At 38.3% G+C, this 23,037-nt stretch overlaps 7 protein-coding genes across 14 annotated transcripts; 3 read left to right on the forward strand and 4 right to left on the reverse strand.

Moving 5' to 3' along the window:
* Positions 1–1,927: 1,927 nt before the first annotated feature.
* Positions 1,928–5,231, reverse strand: LOC125204409 (Pentatricopeptide repeat (PPR) superfamily protein). Of its 7 annotated transcripts, XM_089060370.1 has the most exons (5): positions 4,026–5,231; positions 3,724–3,824; positions 3,142–3,217; positions 2,961–3,064; positions 1,928–2,328 (listed from the first exon to the last, which is right to left on the reverse strand). In XM_089060370.1, exons 1-2 carry the CDS (start codon positions 5,229–5,231, stop codon positions 3,756–3,758), a joined length of 1,275 nt encoding a protein of 424 aa, XP_088916496.1. In that variant the 3' UTR covers positions 1,928–2,328; positions 2,961–3,064; positions 3,142–3,217; positions 3,724–3,755. The 7 variants fall into 7 exon arrangements, with proteins under 7 accessions (XP_088916496.1, XP_047959026.2, XP_088916495.1 ...); XM_048103069.2 differs by lacking the exon at positions 3,142–3,217 and having other exon boundaries at positions 2,961–3,026; XM_089060369.1 differs by lacking the exon at positions 3,142–3,217.
* A 2,439-nt stretch (positions 5,232–7,670) lies between these two features.
* On the forward strand, positions 7,671–8,129 carry LOC125207068 (B3 domain-containing protein At3g25182-like). Its single transcript, XM_048106270.2, has one exon. The coding sequence runs from the start codon at positions 7,701–7,703 to the stop codon at positions 8,127–8,129; it is 429 nt and encodes a 142-aa protein (XP_047962227.2). The 5' UTR covers positions 7,671–7,700.
* A 1,466-nt stretch (positions 8,130–9,595) lies between these two features.
* Positions 9,596–10,360, reverse strand: LOC125207069 (uncharacterized). The gene has a single exon (XM_048106271.2). The coding sequence runs from the start codon at positions 10,358–10,360 to the stop codon at positions 9,596–9,598; it is 765 nt and encodes a 254-aa protein (XP_047962228.2).
* A 3,257-nt stretch (positions 10,361–13,617) lies between these two features.
* Positions 13,618–15,544, forward strand: LOC125207284 (protein DELAY OF GERMINATION 1-like). The gene is made up of 2 exons (XM_048106560.2): positions 13,618–14,149; positions 15,169–15,544. The coding sequence occupies exons 1-2, from the start codon at positions 13,697–13,699 to the stop codon at positions 15,442–15,444; spliced, it is 729 nt and encodes a 242-aa protein (XP_047962517.2). The 5' UTR covers positions 13,618–13,696; the 3' UTR covers positions 15,445–15,544.
* Positions 15,545–16,604: 1,060 nt separating this feature from the next.
* On the forward strand, positions 16,605–17,515 carry LOC125207285 (protein DOG1-like 3). Its single transcript, XM_048106563.2, has 2 exons — positions 16,605–17,101; positions 17,208–17,515. Exons 1-2 carry the CDS (start codon positions 16,646–16,648, stop codon positions 17,418–17,420), a joined length of 669 nt encoding a protein of 222 aa, XP_047962520.2. The 5' UTR covers positions 16,605–16,645; the 3' UTR covers positions 17,421–17,515.
* A 95-nt stretch (positions 17,516–17,610) lies between these two features.
* On the reverse strand, positions 17,611–19,568 carry LOC125207286 (multiprotein-bridging factor 1a-like). The gene is made up of 4 exons (XM_048106564.2): positions 19,347–19,568; positions 18,845–18,928; positions 18,006–18,088; positions 17,611–17,902 (listed from the first exon to the last, which is right to left on the reverse strand). Exons 1-4 carry the CDS (start codon positions 19,477–19,479, stop codon positions 17,783–17,785), a joined length of 420 nt encoding a protein of 139 aa, XP_047962521.2. The 5' UTR covers positions 19,480–19,568; the 3' UTR covers positions 17,611–17,782.
* A 980-nt stretch (positions 19,569–20,548) lies between these two features.
* On the reverse strand, positions 20,549–23,013 carry LOC125207868 (uncharacterized). Of its 2 annotated transcripts, none has more exons than XM_089060582.1 (4): positions 22,241–23,013; positions 21,760–21,909; positions 21,241–21,426; positions 20,549–20,900 (listed from the first exon to the last, which is right to left on the reverse strand). In XM_089060582.1, exons 1-4 carry the CDS (start codon positions 22,982–22,984, stop codon positions 20,781–20,783), a joined length of 1,200 nt encoding a protein of 399 aa, XP_088916708.1. In that variant the 5' UTR covers positions 22,985–23,013; the 3' UTR covers positions 20,549–20,780. The 2 variants fall into 2 exon arrangements, with proteins under 2 accessions (XP_088916708.1, XP_047963328.2); XM_048107371.2 differs by having other exon boundaries at positions 20,549–20,909.
* Between the last annotated feature and the right edge of the window lie 24 nt (positions 23,014–23,037).

Consider the following 23,037-nt stretch of genomic DNA (forward strand, 5'->3'; position numbering starts at 1 on the left):
AAAAAGCCGAAATATTTTATTGCATGGCCAACAAATAGAGACTATTACATGTATATAACTGAAATCCCATTGCTTAAAAGCATACAAAACATTCAACAAACTTCATAAATTTAATTTGAAAGCACCTAAACAAGTCATTTTAATGTAGTGACCAATTTAATATCCCAAACCATTTAGTGACCAATGTCAGGACTAGGGTTTGACGCTATTAAACTCCGACGATCCACACCGACTACGAGCTGCGGGCGAGTTGGGTAGCGCCCGAAGAGCTCCTTCGCCAGGGCTTTAGAGGAAACCGGTGGCGCCAACGACGATGAAGAACTTTCCGGAACCTTCTCCATGCCTAGGAGATTCCTAGCTTGCATGGCATGGGGTGAGATGACAAGAGCAACAACAATCACAGCCCAAATTGTGATAAATCGATTCATTTTCGATAATGTCGATAAATTCGTCGGTAAACTCTAATTGAAGAGGGTGACAAAGGGGAGAATTTGCAAGAGATGGAAGGTCTTCCTTTTTTTTGTGTGTGGAAATGTGATGAATGGTGACATGCTTTTATAGTGCTTGTTTTAGGTCAAGTTTTTGAAAGTTTGACAAGGAATATTTGTTATTCTTTGGGTGCAGAATCATGATGCTGATCTTTCATATGACATAATATAGAAGACTGAATTTCTAAAGATTACATATGACATAAAATTCTGCCATTAAATTAGATTATGTAGGTTAATAAACCCTACTCCAATTTAGGGGTGAAATACAGTCCCAAATTTTTTAAAAATGAGATTGATATCATATGATTTTGAATTGATAAAGTTTAATGAGGATGTTTATGATTGGGGAGAAAACAAGTGAATTAGATATTAGTTTAACGGGTTAATTGTCAATAATGTAATGTCTAGTGTCTTGCGTGTTTCAAAATTTGAATGACAAATGAGTCTTAAGACAGTTTCAAAATTTTGCAACTTCACGTCTATTTTTTAGTTTCTTTATATCGAAACGATGTCGTTTATACCGTTCACATAGTCACATTAGTACACATTGCGTCACTATTCATTCACATCGCCAAAATTTTATACATGTATATCAACTCAACATCGCATCAAAATCACCTCGGAACAATTGCTAATTTTTGAAATTTTGCGATTCAAAGATCCAGGACGTACCAAAATTGACCAAACTTCATACTTTTGTAAGTTATTAATGAACCCAAGCTCAAATAATGTAGCATCAAGGGCTCATAAAAAAGGAATACCTCAAGTTTCTTTATTGTAGAGTTGCCCTCTTCACTAAATTCAACCAAATTGAAAAACCAAAAGGCACATAAAAAATTGAAACCCCCCCAAAAAAAAAACAATTTTTTATATAAAGTACATATATTTACACAATATTATTATGGGATATTGGCATCTAATATCACGAACTTTACCCCGAGTTTATTTTTTCCCACGAATGAAAAAATTCATGTTATTTTAATAGATTGACGAACAATTTTAGAGGATGTGCTTCAAGAAAAACTATCTTCAAAGATTGAAAAACTTGAAACTTTCAAAATTGCTGTCGAGAAATTACGAAAAAAAAATCGGTATCATAATATTATTTGTGGGAATTTTTTCATTCGTGGGAAAAAACAAACAGGGGGTAAAGTTCGTGATATTATTTGTCAATTTTAAAGTTCGTGGGAAAAACCCAACTTTTTGAAAGTTTCGTGATATTAGATGCCAATATCCCTATTATTATAGCCATCGCCGGCGAATGTTCATTCCCAGAAGAAGCATATGATAGTGTGTGAGTGTGATATTCATGTTCAATTAACTTAGACTATGCAGAAAAAGTGACTACTCAAAATGGAGGAAAGGTCCCCCACCCCATCTACCCTACCCAATAATAAGAGCACATCACAATTCATCAACAGTTATTTCACTCAATTGTTTGCACGCAAACTACCAAAAAAACTCAAGTTTCTAATTGCCAATCTTAGTGCAAGACCACCCTCCAAAATGTCCCACTTCCAACTTTCCTCCTAACTTAATGAATCAACACACAAACTCAGTTTCCAAAGGAAGTTTAGAGTTTAGTAAGCAAAGTGAATTGTCTGTTTCTGCATGCAAGCAGGAGTTAAGGTAGGCAGAACAAGACAGGGACAACAACTGAAAAGAAAAGCATAATTGGTAAACGAGGAAAGAGCTTCCAACCAACCCCCAAAAGTTTGAATACAGAAATTTGGTTGGAATCCATTATTCAAATGACGGAGGATGAATAGGTGGAATGCCTTCAGCAGACGTGTCATCGTCCAAGGGTGTGGCCATACCAAGGGTATATTCTCATATTCTGCAACATGACATGGATGAGTCGAGGTTTCATAATCAAGTGGTCTTACAAGTTACAACCAATATAGACTTAATCTCTAGTTATGAGCAAAAGAGTGATAGGAGTAGTAATCACAGATGTGAACCGATTAAGAAAAACATGTAAAGGTGCAGTGGGAGGTGAATCAGTTTCGATACATATTATATTTGAACAATTAGACTACGCCTCGAAATAGTATACACTTCATAAAATGGACGAATGCGGAATGACGTCTATATGCTGCTGATCAAGCCTAAATCCTTATAGCAGGTTCTATATATAAGTGGCCAACTGTTGGCATCATGCATTATTAGATGTTATTTTTATTTTCATGGCAATATATTTCTACTTACTCAACTTTGTTACTACGAGAATGATCGTGATCGTATAGTTGTTATGAGGTCAAGGTCACCGACTAAGCCTGAAGTTATAGTTTGATCACATGAACAGAAAGTTGGTCAAAGAATTAACATAATCAGTAAACAACGAGCACAATCAAATCTCACTTCATCAAAGAAGGCGAACAAGATGGCGGGTTTTTCATGTTTGGGAAGGAAAGTAAATAAGTCAGGATAGTAGTTCATGTAAAATCTGACAAGCAATAAAAACTGAACCTGTGTCTTTGTGTTGCTTGGCAACTTTAGCTGAGGTGCAAACCATCGACTTGTAAGTCAGGCATTCTGGATGAGAACAATAGGCCCCAAAGCGAATGTCAGTACTGAATGCCAATAACAGGATGTTAAATCCAAAGCCTGACACTTCAAGTAAAATCAAAATATAACAGTTGTTTCATACTTTCATTAACATGTCCCAGAGAAGTTCTATCTTGTATCATTTAAATCACAATTTTGCTTCGTAAGCCCTTTTCTGCCTGAAAAATTATGGACAAGAGAACAACAAAAGATTGCTCAAGCCACTATTCGGTACATTCTACACTATGATTTTGGGGAAACAGCATCACTCGGTCAAGACTCAAGTGTCACTGGACTTTGTAATGATTTTTGGTTAATAGTTTCACTGTTAATAATACTACTAAAACAAGAGATTTGATATATATTGTTCCAAATATTTCTGATATGGCAGCATAACAGAATTATGGTCTAACAGATACTAGTGAAAAACATTCAGTGTAAGACCATGACCCCGTGCTAATTGGAAGCTCCATAGGTGATCCTAGTAGGAGGTTGTTATTAAGAACAAGTAACAAATATTGGATATCTAAGTAAATCAAGATACTAATAGTGAAAATGCGAACTATTACTCGTATTATCAATATCTATAACTCCTTAGGCTAATTTCAAGTTCAGAACTTTCAGTGTGCAAGTACATTCCTTTGGATCACAGCACTGAATAACCATTTCACTTAGAAGCACTCACCATTTAAGCCACAGCAACCAAGAGTGTGCATCTCAACCACTTGTTGCGGAACTCCTGGCCATTTCTTTAGTGCACGAGAAAAAACCAGCCGCGAAGTATATCTAGCCCATCGGAAGAGAATGAGTATTAATCAGCTCATCAAACAGTTCTTGACTATCTAAACTGCTACGTTTACAGAGCAAACAAGTTACAAGTCTCCATATATATCTATCAAGGGAGTTTCTCTTCACCAACATAAACACATATGTTAATAGTAACTCCTTATTCTCCTCTATCAACAATGCATCCACGCATTTGCTTACACTAGACGTATGATGAGCATATCCCATAAAACTCATCTCATCCAATATGCTTGCTGCTTCTTTGAACTGCTTTGCATCGCAAAAACCATCAAAAACTGTCCTGTAAGCTACCACATCCGGGGCACATCCCCGCCGTGGCATATCTTCCAACAAATCATAGGCTTCACCCACTCTCCTCTCCCTACACAGCCCACCAATAATCACATTAAAACTAATGACATCCGGCTTGCAGCCGTCTTTCTCCATCTCACTCAAAGCCCCAAAAGCCAACCCAAACTCATTCTCCTTACAATATCCATGTATCATCGCGTTGTAAGTTACTGTATCGGGCTTACACCTGTTTCCCCTCATCTCCTCCAACAATCCAGAAACCTCCCCCTTTCGATTCGCCTTGAAAGACGCACTGATCAACGTAGAATAAACCGCAGGAACCAATTCCACCTTCTTTCTCAGCATCTCACCCTTCAACCTAACAGCCTCATCCAATCGAAACACCCTACAAAGCCCCTTCATCAAAGCTACATAGACATGTGCATTAGGTCTGATTTTAAAATCCCTCTCCATCCTTCTCTTCAACCCGAAAGCCGCATTCAGCTCCGAATTCGCAATAAGCCCGTTAATCAAAGTCCCAAATGTCACCACATTAGGCTCAACCCCTCTCCTCAGCATTTCATCAAACACCTTCCGCGCGCTCACCAAATCAGCCATCACACAAAATGCATTTATCAGAATGTTGTACGTACACGCATCAGGGCTCCCGTAATCCTCAATCCGGCCATAAACCTCCATCATCTTATCGAATTCGTGACATACAAGGAGCCCGTTCAGCAACGTGTTCACTGATTTCACAGTCCTTCGGCAACGATAAGAGGGAATTTCGTCGAACACGTGGAGGGCATTACTAGGCAAGCGCGATCGGGCGTAGAACGTCATAATGTTGCAAAAAATGATTTCTTTCGGACTAATTCGGGTGTCTTTCTTCAAATTCTCCATGACAATTTCCATTTCGGCGAACATTTTGGCTCTGCCGAGTTTGGAGATGATGAGATCGTAGGAGAGGAGAGAGCGGCGAAATGGTTTGGCATTTGGGCGATGCGGGTTAGGGTTGAGGAAGAGTTGAAGAGCTAGCTTTGGGTCTTTTTCGCGGCGGAGGAGAGAGGAGAGTGTGAATGGTGACACCATTAGCTTCTTCTTCACTCTCTGCATTTCTGAGCTAAGCCTTCGATTTAATTAAATCTTTTTTAAATATGTGGGCTTGATGGAAAAGTATGTAAGGAAATTGGGCCTTGTAAAATCTTAAATTGGGCCTAGTAAAATTTTCTTGTGAGAATTTCTATTCAATTAACCAAAATAAGATTATTTTAGCTAGGGGTGGCAAATCGTGCATGTTGTGTCGTTATCGTATCGACACGATAACGACACGACAGGATAACAACAAATACGAACACGACCCGCCACCCTCAGACACGAACACGACACGAATCCATTAACGACACGAACCACTTCGGGTCAACACGATACGATAACAACACATATATGACACAACACGATAACAACACTATAGTAATAATATTATAATATATTAATATTATTTCTAATACGAAAATTTTAATTTTAATTTTAAATTTTAAAGTTTTAAATTTTTTAAAATAAATAAAAATAAAATTAATGTTATATATACTTAACGTGTAACACGAACACGACACAAAATAATATTATAGTATACTTAACGTGTAACACGAACACGACACAAAATTTTCGTGTCGTTATCGTGTCGACACGATAAGGACACGAACCCAATAAGCTTTGACACATACCCATTAATTTCGTGCTGGTTCGTGTCGTGCCAAAAATTGTCAGCCATAAGTTTAGTATAAAATTAAGAAAAGTATTAGAGCAAATATATTAAGAGCCAAATTCGTTGCTTTGAAGAAGGCCTAATATTATTAGTAGCGATGATAATTTTGCTGTCCAAACTAGATAAATTTGTTACATGTATATACACTAATAAATTTGTACAAACTAGATAAATTTGTTACATGTATATTATTAGGAGTGATGATAACTTTGCTGTCCAAACTAGATACATTTGATACATGTATATACGTAATACACTAATAAATTTGTCGAAACTAGATAAATTTGTTACGTCATTACGTGTATACTATGAGTGATGATAATTTTGCTGTCCAAACTTGATAAATTTTACTATAAAATAACGTAATACACCAATGAAAATATTTACACATCTTTGAGCTTTCACTTATTCTCCTATGACAAAGTTGATATCATGAGGTAATATGCATCTTCATTCGATATTTACTTTCTACGCATTTGATATTTACACATCTTTGAGCTTTCACTTATTCTCCTATGACAAAGTTGATATCATGAGGTAATATGCATCTTCATTCGATATTTACTTTCTACGCATTTGATTAGTTTATGCGTCACAAATTGGAAATATATTTTGATTTGATATTTTTATAGGACGATGATTTGAATTTTAGTTTCAGCAAAATGAACTATACCATTTGATTCCTCTGCCAATGTAAACCACGAAGGAAGTTTAGTTTCCCATGAATCTATTGAACTTATTAATGTCCCTTTGAAGGGACGGATCTAGGCCTCCAAAGGGGCAAATGCCCCACCTAAAAAAAATTCATGTATGCTAATTTGACTAGATAATTTTAAATTTTGTTTAAATATCCTTATTTTTGCCCCTTCTTAATGTATTAAAATATCTTTATGTATATTTTTACCCCACCCATATAGAATTCCTGGCTCAAGGAGCACTCAATTCATGCATAGAGTCATGAGAAATGGGATTTTTATTATTAGTATTTTACAAATAGAGACATACTCACTAACATGCCGTCACTGATTTTTTTGTCAAAGTCTAGTGATAAAAAAATGTGAGAATGGTGATAAAGCAAAACGAGACTTAAGTCTATATCCCCTCAAATCCGTGATTAATGAGGAATATATATCTAACTAGTTAAATTGGATTTAAATTTTGTTTCAACTATATCAATAGTATCGTGTACAGATTGTACGATTAGTTTAGGGTTGCAAATATAAGGAAATCAGGTATAATTATTTAGTATATATATATTAAATAAAAGTAATTATCTATGCCACAATGGTTATGTTTCAATTTACACCATATCTCTTAATTTGGGATTGGCCATTTATATAGATGATAGATTAGATACGGTAATATATTTGAATTTTGTTGCAAGATAACTATGAGACATATATAGGATATGAATCTTTTTTACACCATATCCCTTAAATCTCTAATTCATTCTTTATTCAATCTAAAAAAAATTAAAAACCCTCATTCTATGACACAAATTCTCACATTCAATCTCTCAATCCACAAAGATGGGGAAGAGAGACATAAGCACAGATGATATGAAAGACATGCTTCACATGAAGGTTGATTTCTTCGACGCCCTATGCGCCGTCGTCGGACGATCAACGGAGATACACGAAAACGAGGCATTGCCGGAAACTCGAACCCTTGTGGACAAGGCCAAAACCCTCAAGCGGCGTACAGACGAATCCGTCCCGAAGCCAAAGCCGAAAAGGCGGAAGAGAGGGCCGCCCCTTCCCCCCCTCGCCGGAAATCCGCCGCCGCTGCCGGAGGAATTCCACGCCGCGATCGAGGAGATGGCCCTGGCCAAGAACGCGGCCGCGGCAGAGGCGAAGCTGGTGATACAGAAGAAGCTCTACGAGACCGACGTGAGCAGCGGCCACAACCGCCTCTCGATTCCGCTCAACGACATCGAAAACGATTTTCTGACGGAGGAGGAGAAGGAGTACCTCCTCGGCGAGGATGAGAAAGGGAAGAAGCTGTTTCTGGAGGTGGAGGTCGTGCAGCCGTCGCTGGAGGTGGAGACGGTGAAGCTTTGCCGGTGGGATATGCCGAAGAAGAGTGGGAAGACGTCGTCGACCTACGTTATTCGAGGGAGTTGGAATGCGATCGTGAAGAGCAATAAACTCCGGTTCGACAGGACGGTGCAGCTGTGGGGTTTTCGGGTTGATCGGGAGCTGTGCTTCGCGCTCGTGAAGGTGCCGAGGAATCGTGCCGCCGCCTGAATTTAGGAATTAGGGTTTATGCTTTGTGGAAAGGGTTTAGGGTTTAACTAATTAGTGTACTACTAGTATTGCTTGTTAGAATGAATTGTTAGTGGTTACTTGTTGTTAATGTTCCAATTGTTTTATTGTAACCATTTATCTGGAAATTTACCGGTTTTACTTTCAATGAGAATGAGTTTTAAGTACTCCCTTCGTCCCGGATAATTCGTCCCATTTTTCATTTCGACCCGTCCCATATAATTTGTCTCATTTCACTTTTACCATTTTTGGTAGTGGACCACATATTCCATTAATTCGTTCCTGCTCACATTTTATTTTAAAACTAATATATAAAGGTAGGACCCACATTCCACTAACTTTTTCAACTCACTTTTCATTACAATTCTTAAAACCCGTGCCCGATCAAAGTGACCCGAATTATATGGGACGGATGGAGTATCTTTTAGTGAAAGTCATTCTAATCTCGCCATTTTGGTTCATCATCTCGATCATGAATTTGTGGAGGTTGAATCATAGTCCTAGGAGGTGTTTGGTTTGGAAGATTGTATTTCGGATTAAATATGTAGTATGTTTAGTTCATGAAATTCAATCCCACGATTCAATCATATATAGCTAGATGAATAATCAAGAGATAATTAGTCATAACTGACCTTCTATTACTAAAATAACCTCACAACTATTGTTTTATTTATCAACATCATCCTATATATGATCAGAAACTTAGAGAATATTTGACTCCTTACATGCAATTAGTTTTATAAGTCTACTTATATACTACATTAGAGTCAATGACTATCCGTCAAATTAAAACTCGACTGAAATCGGTTGTTTGTATAAGTCAACTTATAAATTAATAGTACAATGTATCGATGACTATCATTAATCAAAACTCGACACTAGAGAAGAAAAGTACGACTTTATCGTTATTATAGTTGATCTTGTATAGAATCTTACTCGCTTTTTTTTCGCAATATAATTTGAATTGTATATCTCGTTATTTAAGTTTTTGTTTTTTTTAAAAGATGCAAGTAGTGGGAATCAAGTAATTATAAATAATTATCTCTTTTTTTAAAACAGCTGGCCATCGATATCTAATATCTACACTAGCATTATCAAATTTCTCAACTATATCCAAATTAAAACCCTAACCAATTTATATTGGTATTTCGTAAAAGTAACTAATTAAACACCTATGCATCAATGAACACAAACAGAGAACAGACAAATTGAAATAGAAAAAGTAACCACAAATAACCAAAACATACTCATTCTCATTACTTGAAGCCTAGAATTCCAAAGTTAAAAACCATAAATTGTTGGATAATTGATGACAAAATAATCCCAAACAATACATAGAATAAAGATAACAAACAAACAAACAAACAAACAAAGTTAATAACCCTAAACCCCTAAACCCTAATTATTTAAACCCTAAAACCCTAATTCCAGAATCCGACCACCGGAATTCAGTCGGCGTGTTTCGTTGGCACGCTCACGAGCGCGAAACACAGCTCCCGATCAACCCGAAAACACCACAGCTGCACCGTCATCTCTACGATGAGGTCATTTTTGTGCACAATCTCATTCCATTTCCCTCGAATCACGTAGGTGGACGACGTCTTCCCGTTCTCCTTCGGCATATCCCACCGGCAAAGCTTCACCGTCTCCACCGCCAGCGACGGCTGCACGATCTCCACCTCCAGAAACAGCTTCTTCTTCTTCTCATCCTGGCCGAGGAGGTGCTCCTTCTCCTCCTCCGTCAGAAAATCGCTCTCGACGTCGTTGAACGGGATCGAGAGGCGGTTGTGGCCGCCGCTCAGGTCCGTGCTCGTGAGCCGCTTCTGTATCACCAGCTTCGCCTCCGTTGCCACCGCTCCTTTGGCTGCGGCCACCTCCTCGATCGCGGCTTGAAATTCCGCCGGCAGCGGCGGCTTTTCGCGGAGGGGCGGAGGGAGCGGCCTTCTCACCCGCTTCTGCTTCGGCTCCTCCGCGGGGGGCGCCCTTCTTCGCTTAGGCCTCGGGGCGGGGGCGGGGAGGGCTTCCTCTCTAGGCCTTTTCGGCAAAATGCAGATGATCGGCTTTTCGACAACACGCTTGCTATCCCGGAACGCCTTCTCCTCGCGGTCGCGTATCTCCGTTGCTCGTTCGGCCACGATGCATAGGGCCTCGAAGGGATCCGAAGCAAGGTCGTATTTGAGATCATCCTTGGTTATATCTCTATACACCAACATCTTTCTTTATGATTGAATTAATGTGGAAGTTTTTGGTTAGGGAATGAGGGTTTTTATAGGGGATATGCGAAGCCCTTTTTCAATGAGGATTCGAGATTTAAATATATAAAGAATAATTTGAAAGATTGATTATGGATTATGGGGAGAGAATTGGAGATTACGGATAATTAGTGATGTATGTCTGTTTTATAGATTGCAATAGAGATATGCATGTAAGTGATATATTTTGACTGATTTTTTTTAATTAAATAGAATTAAATAAAGAATCTATTGCAATCGAATCCTTGAAGAATCTTGAGTTTTAGTTTTTACAAAAATAAAAGAAACCTCAGAAATTGTGGTAGAATTATTTGTCGCTTAAACTAATTTTTTTTACAACAAATGACGTAGACAGAGTACTACTACAAAAAATCGCTTAATCTGAAAAGGAAAAGGATTTTACTCCTGAGAAAAAATTCAGTGGACATGATGAGGTGGTATATCCTATCAATTATTTTTTGACATATGAAAATATAAAGGACCCAACATCCAACTAGACGTGCAATAATTTAGGAAACATTCATTCCACCACTATTATAGAAAATTACTCCATAATCTTATATATGGAAATTACTTCTATACACTATATTGCATATTTATATATACACAATATAATAAAATAACCTTACATTACCGACAATAAAAATAATAGTATGTACAACACTTGTTAGTATTTTTTACTCCTACAACGTAAATGGAATACTATATTAAAAAACTTAAGCACTACTCCTATTTTTAAGGATACAAAAATATTTAAGCAATTAACTACGCTTTAAAAATTTGAAAATTACTAACAAAATTTGTCTTGATTTAGGCTTTTCAATGACGCTTTCATTGTCGTCCCCTCTATTTTTAGTTGGGACGCCAAGAATAAGGACGTTTTTTAAAGTGTTTGTGTATAGTTAGAAATACAAATTAATATCCGTCATTTTATTAAAAATCTCCTTGGCCTTTTCTTTGTAGTATACTCCTATGATTTAGTTGGTAAAAGTTAACTCTTCTTTAAAATGAGAAATCATTTTTTGTTTCTTACAAAAAATAGAAAAAAACGAAGTAATTGCTTTTATTTTATCTCATGTTACCAAATACTTCAATCCCTACAATCCTTATAATCCTTACATTATTATATCATACACTACATCCTATTGAATTTTTGTGACAAAATGGTACACAAAAATTTGAGGGTTAAATTGCAATATCAAACCGTGAGTCTGAATGTTTTTGAATCAATATTTTAGGAGATTCGTGTAACACTCTAAAATTGGAACCATATATCCCTTAATAAATTAATATTTAGTGATTTTTGTAATACTACAAATTACTTGTTAGAGAAAATGGTACACCAGCTTGTCCTATATGCTACTTGCGGAAAATGGTTGGTTCAGAATAAAATAATGCTGCAATATGAATATTAAATCGAATATTAAAACACAAAAAATATCAAATTCAGACTGTTCCCACAAGTTGATACCAATTCTATTTTTGGTTAATTGAGGGCAGCAAATTTTAGGTTTGGACTATGGTTAGCACACTGCTCAGGTACATGTTAATTTTAGATTCAAAACTAATGGACACTTTACCTCTGATCGTTCATTAATTGTTTCGTCCTTTCCTTTGATCAATTTATTTTAATTATAATATTAAATTCAAAGAATATGTTACAACAAACTTGAATTTGAGATCTTAGTTGCCTTAGTGAGATCGAGTTTAGTTAGTACTTTAAGTTTAACTCAATTATATTACTCGACTTGCTTAATTCCTATGAAAGTCACTGATAAAATTGAAATGATACTCTCTCTGTAGAATTAGTGACTTTGCCTTTAATATATCATAATTTCGATATCAGGGTTAATGCCGACACTCATGGCCATGATATAATTACTTATCACACCCTAATAAGTATTTCGTTCCAAAAAGTTTGTCATATTTTTCATTTCCATCCGTCCCAAAATATTTATTCATTTCTGGTAATGGACCCTATAATATTCCACTAACTTATTCTCACCTATATTTTATTATAAAACTAATATATTAAAGTAATTCATATTTCATTAACTTTTTTAACTCAATTTCTATTGTAATTTTTGAAATTCGTGCCCGATCAAAGGGTGACAGACATTTCTTGAAACCTGTATTCGGTCAAAGTGTGACAAAATTTATGGGACATAGGAAGTACTTAGGCCATCTGCATCTCTGTCTCTTAACCATCTTTTAATCGTCTCATCTCTTCACTATTCGTGGGCCCCACTGTACTTTTCACCCAATCTCTTAACTAAGAGACAGCACGTGCATCCCTCCATCTCTTAATCATCTCATCCCTTAACTATTCATTCAATTTCATTTTTTATTTTTATTTCCAATAAATTAAATTAATAAAAACACACTTCATTAAATAAAATAAAATAAAATTACAATTTAAAATCCTAAAAAAATAAAAATACACATAAATTAAAATCTGAAAAATAAAAATAAAAATACATAATTTAAAATCTTCCGCTCACTCTCTCTAAATTCAAAATCTCAAAATTCAACGAAGCAGAGGGACTGAAGGAGTTCTCTATTGGCGATCATGTGCGTCTACCAGTTGCCAAATTTTGTCCAAATATGCTCTATGAATGGATTAAATTTAGGAGAAGGATAATGTTTTGAGATGAAGAATGTAGAGTGTTTGAGTGAGAATAGAGAGTTTTTTTATGGTGGATAATTTGTGGGAATGATTTGGTATTTATAGAAGTGATTGGAGGCTTAAAAAAATTGAAAAAAAAAGGCTATAAATGGCTAGTATATTTTTGGGATTTTTTAAATATGTATTTTTTAATTTTTCCTGAATTTTATAAAAGAAAACAAAAAAAAAATCAAATTCAACGGATATAAAAGACGCCCACTCGCTGGTCGACGAGTGGGCGTCACGGACAAACATGAGCGCGCCACGTCGTCAAGGCGCGTGGCGAGACAGCTCGCCTGCTCCCCCTCCGGAACGAGATGGAGCACCGCATCGTTGTCTCGATGCCATCTCGTCTCCGAGACGAGATGGGGACCGCATCGAGATGCGATGCGGATGCCCTTAGATGCCGTTAGGCCAAGTATAATCTCGAACACAACAGAAGTAACTTCAAATTCCAAATCAATTAATTAATCCATGTCTCGTACTGTCCAATTTCCAACACAAAAATTGCAGTTTGTCCTCTTCTCCCATGGTAGAAAACAGCAAAATAAAGAAGATGATGACAACCTCCGCACCTCCTCACACGCCCACATCCCTATAAATTCCGAGCACCATCAGCCCCACCGCCTCCCATGGCCTCCACCAACCACCGCCCCTTCCGCTGCTCCTTCCGCAGCTGGATGGCGCAGCAGCAGCAGGACCTCGACGAGCTCGCGGCGGCCAACTCCTCCCCCGCCGCGGCCGAGGAGGACCTCGCGCGGCTGAGGGACAAGTGCGTCGCGCACTTCGCGGAGTACGCGGAGAGGCGGGCCGCCATGGCGGGGCAGAACCCGCCGTGCTTCCTGTCGCCGCCGTGGTGCTCCGCCTTCGAGAACGCCTTCATGTGGGTCGGGGGCTGCCGCCCCTCGCTCTTCATCCGCCTCACCTACCACGCCTGCGGCTCCGAGCTCGACGCCTTCCTCCGCGGCGAGAGGAAGGGCAACCTCGCCGAGCTCACCGCGCGCCAGCTCGAGATGATCAATGCTCTCCATTGCAAGACTGTCAAGGAGGAGGACAAGTTTGACACAAGAATTGCTTCTTTGCAGGTGTGAAATATTTATTTTTAAAGTATGCACTAATTATATTTATGGTTCTAAAAAAATAAAAAAATAATAAATACATTACTACAATATTATGCACTTTCCATATACTATATATGTAATTAAATGCATAAATAAATCTATTTTTTCAAATGAACTAGTTTTCTGTTGTACAAAATTTGGTCGCATAGATTCATTGTTTTTTATAGGCAAATGCGAAAGTTCGCTCTCCAGAAGCTGATTTGATGTTGAAAGACAATACTGTCATTCACACTCAATCATTCAATTTTCAAATCAACTTCTGATGATACACGTCATTTTCAATTGGTCCGAATGGCCGGTTCGGACTACTAAGAGAACATTGTGGATAAGTGATACAAGGTGACGTTCGGTTGCTATGACTAATTATCATGAGACTATCCATTTAGGACTAAGTTGTTAGATTATTTTAGTTGGAGGGGGGAGGCTATGACTAATTATCATGAGACTATCCATCTAGGATTAAGTTGTAGGGATCAATCTTATAAACCAAACATGATACATATTTAATCATGAGATTTAATCTTGGCAACCAAACACCCCCTAAGAGAACAATGTGGATAAGTGAATGTAGCCCGAATCTAATCACATATAATATACTACCTCCATCTCATATTTAGTGTGGACAAGGATTTTATGAAATATAAAGAAAAGTGGGTTGAATAAGTTAGTGGATTATGAGTCTCACTTATATAAATTAGTTTTATAATAAAATGTGAGTAGAATTGGTTGGTGAAACGTGAAGTCTACTTACCATTTATGGTAAAAGTGAAATATAACTCTTTGTGAGACGGACCAAAATTACAAAATGTGACACTTATTGTGAGATGGAGGTAGTAATTTACATATGTATGATGAAATGTCCACTCGATAGTTTGATTATATAATTAATCATAATATATTTTCCAATTAATAAACAATATTTACAATTAGTAAATTTTAAATAATCAAGGTGGATGTACCGTACATCCGTATGCACCCTATAGGAGGAAATAGCAGATGAGCCGCTTGCAACGATGGCCAAGCAGAGCGTGGGGGAGTGGAGCGAGGACGTGGAGCGCGCCATGGTCGCACACGAGGCCGCAATGGCAGAGGTTCTGTTGGCGGCGGATCGGCTGAGGATGGAGACGCTCGAGGAGGTGATGGGCATCCTCACCCCGTTGCAAGCCGTGGACCTTCTAGTCGAGGCGAAGAAGCTCCACATCTCGATGCATTGCTGGGGTTGCAAAAGGGAGGAACAAACATCAACGAGCAAAAATTGAATTCCTCCATGTGTATATATGTGTTTTCTTTTCTTCTACTGAGAAATAAAGAATAAAACAAGAGGCAATATAGTATATTTGCCACCTTTTCATGTTCTAATTCTTTTATTAATTTTATTTATCGTAGTAAATTTTTTTAATACTAATTGAGGACTCACGAATCCAATTAAATTTATAATTGTTTACATTTTAGTAAATTTTGAATCTATAATTTATTAAAAAGGTTAATTAATCCAAAGTTGAGTATATGATTTTATATACATTTCATTCTTTAGTCAGAATAGTAAAATTAATGGGGGATTTGTTGTTTTAACTAGTTGTGATTTTTAATCGTCGCATCTTGATAAATTTATGACGTTCAACATGAATTTCACAAGTAATTTTATTATTTTATGTAAGATCATACTCCACCGTTTTTCGCTGTCAAATAAAAAAATAATACTACTAGTATATGGAGGTCCCATTATATTTTATGTTATCACAAAAGAAAATATCTAAGATTGGGAAATTTAAATTAAAAGAATACTCTATACTAGTACTAACAGATCAAGGATCGGAAGAAGAGAAAGATTAAAGTACAATATTCCTTTTTTTGCTCAAAATTTAAATTTTAGTAAAAAAATAACAATAGAAATAGAGTAAGACACCACTTAGGTTTTAAAATTTGAAAATTGGAGAGAATTGAAAACTCCATTTATTAAAACTTGCTAGATTAGTGAAAGTGTGAGTGAGCGGAATTTATGGGGTTAGATACCATAGATAAAGTCGTCATCGGTATCGAAAGACAAGGCAGTATGGCGCTCATTACTACCATACCGTAGAGTTAGCAACCGCTTCAAAAGAAATTGTATTTAAGTTTTTCGATTCATATGAGTCATCAATGATGTAATTACTCGCTAGTCGCCCCCAACCCACTAAGGAATTTATGGGATTAAATGCAATGAATAAAGTCATCGTTACTATCGAAAGATAAAGACAGTTTAGCTCATTACTGCACTCTATAAAGTCAACGACAACTCCAAAAGCCAAGTCAAATAGAGTTTTCCAACTTTTATACGTCATCCGTGACGACGTCGGTCGACTCCAATCCCACCTAAATCCACCATGAACAGTTGTCATCGACTCATCGTATCTCTATGCGACCGCAATCTATCCTCCTATAAACACCCCCTCCCACCCTCACACAAACACACACACAGCCATGTCCTTCCACCTCTTTTACGAGACGTGGTCTGACGATCTTCGCCAGTTGGTGCACCAGCTCCGGCAGGCCCCGATCCCTCCGGCCACCGAGGATGACCGCCGCCAGCTCCAGGAGCTGGTCCAGAAGGTCATTTCCCACTACGACGAGTACCACCGCTTCAAGACTGCGGCCGCGAAGAGAGACGCGCTGGCGTTCTTCACGGCCGCTCCAGGGACCACCTCCCTAGAGCGGTCCCTCCATTGGATCGCGGGGTGGCGCCCCACCACCGCCTTCCACCTCATCTACACCGAGTCTAGTATCACGCTGGAGATTCACGTGGCCAACTTGCTCCGCGGCCTCTACAACGGCGACCTCAGGGATCTGTCGATGGAGCAGTTCCACCGCGTCAGCCAGCTGAAGGCCGAGACCGTGCAGCGGGAGAATGAGCTCACCGGTCAGCTCTGCGATTGGCAGGCATGTTATCATCTCTATCACATTTTATTTTTATTGCCATTTTTTGTGATCTAATATAGAAAAGTTTATTAATGGTAATTAAGATTTAATTAGGGGTTTTTTGCAGGATGAGACGACTGCAATGGTTGGAAACATCAAGATGGAGAAACTGGCGGTCATTGTCGAGAAGGCTGAGGATCTTCGGCTGAAGACCATCAAGAGCATCATGAAGGTGTTGACGCCGCGGCAGGCGGCAGAGTTCTTGGTCGCCGCCGCAGATCTCCACTTCGGGATTCGTGCCTGGGGTGTTCAGCATGATAGCCGCCGCGGCATGGTTTAATTAAAATGAAATAATATATGCAGTCATCAATTTAAGGATTGTATTTCATGAATATTGAAATATATAATTGAAGTACTAAAAATATATTGCCTTTATTGGTTTATCTTATTTTAGTTTTATGTATAACACTTAGTATTCATCCTTCCTAACTACCATGTGCAAAGGCTTATTTCAACATAAACACAGGCGATTTTTCAAGATAATTTAGATAATCAAGTTTCATAAGCATCAGATCAAAAGCATGTTTCTTTAGAATCCTGATACGCGGGCAAAACCACTGAAAGAGAAAGGCAATACAGCACAAAGCTCATTTACACCACTAAACATACCAAAAAGGCCTGTCTCGTCCCTACTGCTCGTTCTTATTTCTTTCCGCGCAATTTCACACCAAGGGCCCTCTCCAGTTTGGATATGATCTGCTGATTGGGAATTGCTTTCCCAGATTCGTATTCCTGTATGATCTGCGGTTTCTCATTTATCACCTGTAGTAATCCATGGACGTTCGATTATATTAGGAGTGAGAAATGATTGAGCTTAATCTGGAAGTGTATAAAACAGCTGATCAAACATGGATAGTGATCAGACCTGAGCAAGTTGAGCTTGGGTGAGTTTTTTATCCATTCGAGCCTGCATGATAGCCTTCTTTAATTCGGTCGGAACCTTCTCATCTGTGACAATAATTGAATTTGCTTGTTACCCAATGACGAAAATTGATTGTTGCACAACGTAAATACGAGATCAAGCCTTCCCCAGTCCTGAGATAGTCCATATACCATCTCCCATGGGTATAAGGCACTAAATAAATCATATTTTTTGAATTTTTACCGGTTGTCAAGAGGCACGAGTCACATTCAATATTTAGGTCAACCAATCACATCAGCCACAATCTAACCGAGTTTTAATCTAAACAAAGCCATGTCTAACTTCACAGATATTAAAAAAAAAAGTGGTTTCTTAGATTAAACAGAGTAGTAACATAAGTCACAGATTCTACACAACAAAGGCTTGATCAGTTTGCATATTCAGCTAGGGCAGGTTAAACATGATCAGTACAAACATGAGCAACGGAAATATGCAATAACAAGAAGAATCAATATACATGTTGGTCGAAACATAATAGTTCAGTTGTTAAGACTTAAGAGAACTTATGGTCATTCCTCCTTCATTCAGCTTATTGGTTAATATAGTATAAGAGAAGCAGGTATGCAAGATGAATCTATTCGTGTAAGATGCTTTCGTTTCAATTATTCCAACTAAGGTAGACCGAGATGCATAAGGGCACAACAAACAACATGGCAAGAGAAACAGATTGAACTCAACAAATATCCCAAACAAGAAGAATCTCATCTCAAATGTGAACGAAAAAAAGTCATCAATATAATTCAAAACCAGAGAAGAATAAATTAAAACAAAATTCAACTCACGAGTAAGATTCTCCGTATCTTCATCAAGCTTCCTGGTATTCAACGAGGTACTGCTGGACGCAGCTCTGTTTGTCCCACCGGTTGCTGCAGCATAACACGTTTAAATTCACAACAACGGAGGATGTTCTACTTTTACAATGTCTCCTAAAGAGTAAACTTGCATTGATAATGAATACACGATGTCTAATACTAACACTTAATTCCATAGCACCAGAAATTGAACAAACACACGAGATTTCTTCACCATTAATCCCTAACGATGAACAATCATCCAGAAATGCAGCAATTTCAGGCAATAACAGAACGCATACAAAACATGATAACACGATGAACGATCACACAGCAAAAACTAGATAAAATTGGTCACATTTCTCAATATAGCCCTAAATAAAAATCACAATCGAACAAAACCTCACACAGGCGCATATTTAACAAATTCAAAACGCTGATTCACACAAAAAAAACAAAGAAGTGGCTACAGAGATAGAGAAATGAGACTCACACTTTTTGACAGTCTCGATCTCTGCTCCGGCGCGGCGGGCGGCGTTGACGGCTTTCTCATCCTTGCGAGCTGCGGAGGTCGGCGCCTTCTTGCGGATGACTACCGGCTCCCAGTCCTGTGAGAATCCTGCCATTTTTGTTTATTCGGAAGCTCTGCTATTCGATGAAGGAAGAAGATTGAGGTCGATGGGAATTGAGAAGGAAGGGTTTATATGAGAAATGCTTTCACTTGAGGTGCTGTTTGGGAAAGGTGTTGTCGTAGGCCCGCATGTATGCGGCATTTCGTTTTTTGCCAAACAGGGTACAAGAGAATATCTTTTTTGCTTTGATGCTTTAATGTCTATCACTATATTTGGCCTCATGTAAAGATTTTTATTATTATGGGATATTGGCCTCTAATATCATGAAACTTTTGAAAAATTAGATTTTTCCCACGAACTTTAAAATTGACAAATAATATCATAAACTCTACCCCAAGTTTGTTTTTTCCCACGAATGAAAAAGTTCCCACAAATAATATTATGATACCGATTTTTTTCCGTAATTTCTCGACAACAATTTTGAAAGTTTCAAGTTTTTCAATCTTTGAAGATAGTTTTCTTGAAGCACACCCTCCAAAATTGTTCTTTAATCTATTAAAATAACATGAATTTTTTTATTTGTGGGAAAAAACAAACCCGGGGTAAAGTTTGTTATATTATTTGTCAATTTTATTCGTGGGAAAAACCCAACTTTTTGAAAGTTTCGTGATATTAGATGTCAATATCTCTTTTATTATCACACTATTAAAACAATGTGGTATTGACTTTTTATCCTATTTGTTATAAATTTAAAAAAATATTTAAAATATTATAAAATATATTACTGTTATCCTCGTAAAATAACATTTTGATAAAAATATTTTATTTTGATCTATTTGGAAAACACAAACAAAGTGGAAAGTTTGTCAATATATTCTAGACCAATTTAAAGTTCATAGAAAATTTCAAGATCAAAATTTATGATTTTAGCCTTTTAGGGACCAATATCCAAATTAAAATTCCGCTATTTTTTTTATTTTTATTTTCTTTTGCGAGAGGAGAATAAAAATGTAGATAACAATATTTCAAATGAACAAACTTTTGAATAAGCATATTGTAAACTTTATACTTGTGGTATTTATTTACGTATTTTATTTGGTCTGATAAGACCAAACTCAACTCAAAATCGAAATTATAATTTTATAAACTAATGAAAATTGAAATTGTTCAAGGGCATTTACAATGATATTTTTATAATTGTTCAAGGGCATTGAACCAAACAATTTTGCTTCCCCATCTCGGTAGCTTAAACCAAAAAACTTCCTCAAATTTACATCCCATATGTTTCAATCTCCCAACCAATTGCCTTGCACACAACTCACGCCAAGGCTCTGTGGGGTTTCCTCTTCTTCGTCTTAGCAAGGTGTGGAACCAGGAGGACCAGCACACGGCCATTTAGCTTCGGAGGGCTGGCTGACCACGGGGACACCAGCGGACGGAGAGACAGTGGCAGCTGCAGGAGGAGGATGACATGCCTAAAAGCACTACACAGATCAAAAAAGGTCAAGAAACTCACCAAATCAATCACTAAAGCAACTCAGACATCATAATAGTTGAAAATATATGTCACTCACTTCTACAATCTTTACTAACTCAACTCCTATGTAACAATGAAAAGAGCAGCAAACAGAGAAACAACGTATAATTCCAAGATCTTTGCGAAAAGGTACTATCACAGTTAGGTTCCTGGTTATCTTCAGCAGCATCAAGAAATTGAATTCTCTTTGTTATATCCTCAAAATCATTCCCCTTGTGAAGTGTATATACCATATACACGTCCAAACAAGATAAACTACAAGGAATCAAGACACTCACGCTTGTCAACCCATCCGATGAAGGCTCCTCAGTGCCGGGCAGTGTATGCACGGAACCAATATCCTCACCAGCATTAGATGCCAGTTCTGCTTCGCCATCTTTACCATCTAAAGCGTCATCCTTTGCAGAATCAACACTGTGAGCCAAAGCCACTGAGCTCTCCACCTTGTCACCATCGCCATTGCCCTGCATCAACACCAAAAATGCTTTGCTCTTAGCACAAAATGCATCATAAGAAACGATAGATAACATACATGATTGAGTACTTTTATCCTCGTTAATAGAATTTCTTCAATCCTATCATTTCAAAATTGGATATGGATCAAGTAAAATTAGTAGTCAGACGATACAAATTATCATCATGGTTATCCATTTCACATTCAGTAGCATCAAGAAATTGAATTCTCTCTTGTTATCTCCTCAAATCTTTCGCAATGAGAAGCATATACGCATCCAAACAAGATAAACCACACCAGAAACATAAAACTGCAAGGAAACAAGAATAAACAAGATACTCACACTTGTCAACCCATCCAATGCAGGCTCCTCAGTGTCGAGCAGCATATCCACGACACCAATACCTTTACCACCCGAAGCATCATCGTTTACAGAATCAGCATTGTGAGCCAAAGCCACCGAGCTCTCCACCTTGTCACCATCACAATTCCCCTGCATCAACACCAAAAATGCATCATAAGATACACGATTGAGTATTTTTATCCTTATCATTAGAAATTCTTCAATCCTACCATTTCAGTTGAATACAGACCAAGTAAAATTAGCTCAATTGAATAATGACCTCACTTAATCCTCGAAAGCAAACACAACTAGCCGTCATCAAGTTATCAACACCAGAAATTCTTCACTGTGTTTAGTTTTCAAACGATACACAATTGAGCATTAGAATTTCTCCAATCCTACCATTTCAATCGACTAAAATTAGCTCAAACAGTAGAAAAATTCCATCTTGGTAAACAATGAAGCTGCCTAAACAAGCTACCTGCTGCAGATCGCCGGATTTCTCACTCAGCTTTGAGCCAATCTCCGATAACCGATGAATGTCCCAGCCAAGAACCTCACAAACAGCCTGAGCAAACGCCCTATGCGCGCCCCTCCTCTTGGTCTTCTCAATGGAGATGGAATGCTGCAGCAGAGGCAAGCAGCCCTTGAACTTCTTCCCCGAATTCCTCCCACCCACAGCTCCACAAACCAGGCAGCTAAACTCCCCCAAAACGAAATTCTTCGCGTAATACTCCTTCAATGCGGCATCCTCCAACACTTCACTGAACACACTATACCCCTCGCGGCCGCAATTCCCATCAATCGGTTCACCGTCGTCGTCGTCGCTGCTTTCGATTTCATCAGAATCGGAATCGGAATCGGAATCGGGGCCGTTGTTGCTGCGAATTAGGGATTCGCGGACGGCCTTGAGCGCGCGGTGAAGGGCGCGCTTAGCGGCCAGCTTCGATTGCTCCTCTGAGGAGAGGGGGGGAGGGGGGTTCGCGGGGGCGGTGGGCCAAGTGGCGGCGGGAGGCGGAGAGGCGGGGCATGGCCACTCGAGGCCGGGTGATGGGGTGGGGATGGGAGGTGTGTTGCGCGTTTTGGCTCTGTTCCTCTTGAAGTGGGTGGATTTTGAGGGGTGGAGGTGGTAGGGGGTGGGGGTGGGGGTGGGGGGGCCTTGATGCCAGAGGGAGTGAAGGAAGAGAACTTCATCTCTCAGGCGTTGTTCATACTGCGGATCCATTGGAGGCGAAGCGATTCTTGGAATGGTGTTTTTTTCAGGTGAAACACTCTAAA

The sequence above is a fragment of the Salvia hispanica genome, chromosome 6 (assembly GCF_029641045.1).
Source record: "Salvia hispanica isolate PSC_SH4W2 chromosome 6, Shi_PSC_v1, whole genome shotgun sequence".
Classification (NCBI taxonomy): Eukaryota; Viridiplantae; Streptophyta; class Magnoliopsida; order Lamiales; family Lamiaceae; genus Salvia; species Salvia hispanica.

Excerpts from the sequence above, each read along its gene's own strand:
- LOC125207069 (XM_048106271.2), bottom strand. The coding sequence starts at position 10,360 with ATGTTGGTGTATAGAGATATAACCAAGGATGATCTCAAATACGACCTT.
- LOC125204409 (XM_089060367.1), bottom strand. The coding sequence starts at position 5,231 with ATGCAGAGAGTGAAGAAGAAGCTAATGGTGTCACCATTCACACTCTCC.
- LOC125207286 (XM_048106564.2), bottom strand. The coding sequence starts at position 19,479 with ATGGCAGGATTCTCACAGGACTGGGAGCCGGTAGTCATCCGCAAGAAG. Across the intron at positions 18,929-19,346 it reads GATCGAGACTGTCAAAAAGT|CAACCGGTGGGACAAACAGA; the intron begins GTGAGTCTCATT and ends GTTATGCTGCAG. Across the intron at positions 17,903-18,005 it reads CCCAAGCTCAACTTGCTCAG|GTGATAAATGAGAAACCGCA; the intron begins GTCTGATCACTA and ends GGATTACTACAG.
- LOC125207068 (XM_048106270.2), top strand. The coding sequence starts at position 7,701 with ATGGCCCTGGCCAAGAACGCGGCCGCGGCAGAGGCGAAGCTGGTGATA.
- LOC125207285 (XM_048106563.2), top strand. The coding sequence starts at position 16,646 with ATGTCCTTCCACCTCTTTTACGAGACGTGGTCTGACGATCTTCGCCAG. Across the intron at positions 17,102-17,207 it reads GTCAGCTCTGCGATTGGCAG|GATGAGACGACTGCAATGGT; the intron begins GCATGTTATCAT and ends GGTTTTTTGCAG.
- LOC125207868 (XM_089060582.1), bottom strand. The coding sequence starts at position 22,984 with ATGGATCCGCAGTATGAACAACGCCTGAGAGATGAAGTTCTCTTCCTT. Across the intron at positions 21,427-21,759 it reads CATTGGATGGGTTGACAAGT|GGCAATGGCGATGGTGACAA; the intron begins GTGAGTATCTTG and ends GTGTTGATGCAG. Across the intron at positions 20,901-21,240 it reads CATCGGATGGGTTGACAAGC|GCATGTCATCCTCCTCCTGC; the intron begins GTGAGTGTCTTG and ends TAGTGCTTTTAG.
- LOC125207284 (XM_048106560.2), top strand. The coding sequence starts at position 13,697 with ATGGCCTCCACCAACCACCGCCCCTTCCGCTGCTCCTTCCGCAGCTGG. Across the intron at positions 14,150-15,168 it reads CAAGAATTGCTTCTTTGCAG|GAGGAAATAGCAGATGAGCC; the intron begins GTGTGAAATATT and ends TGCACCCTATAG.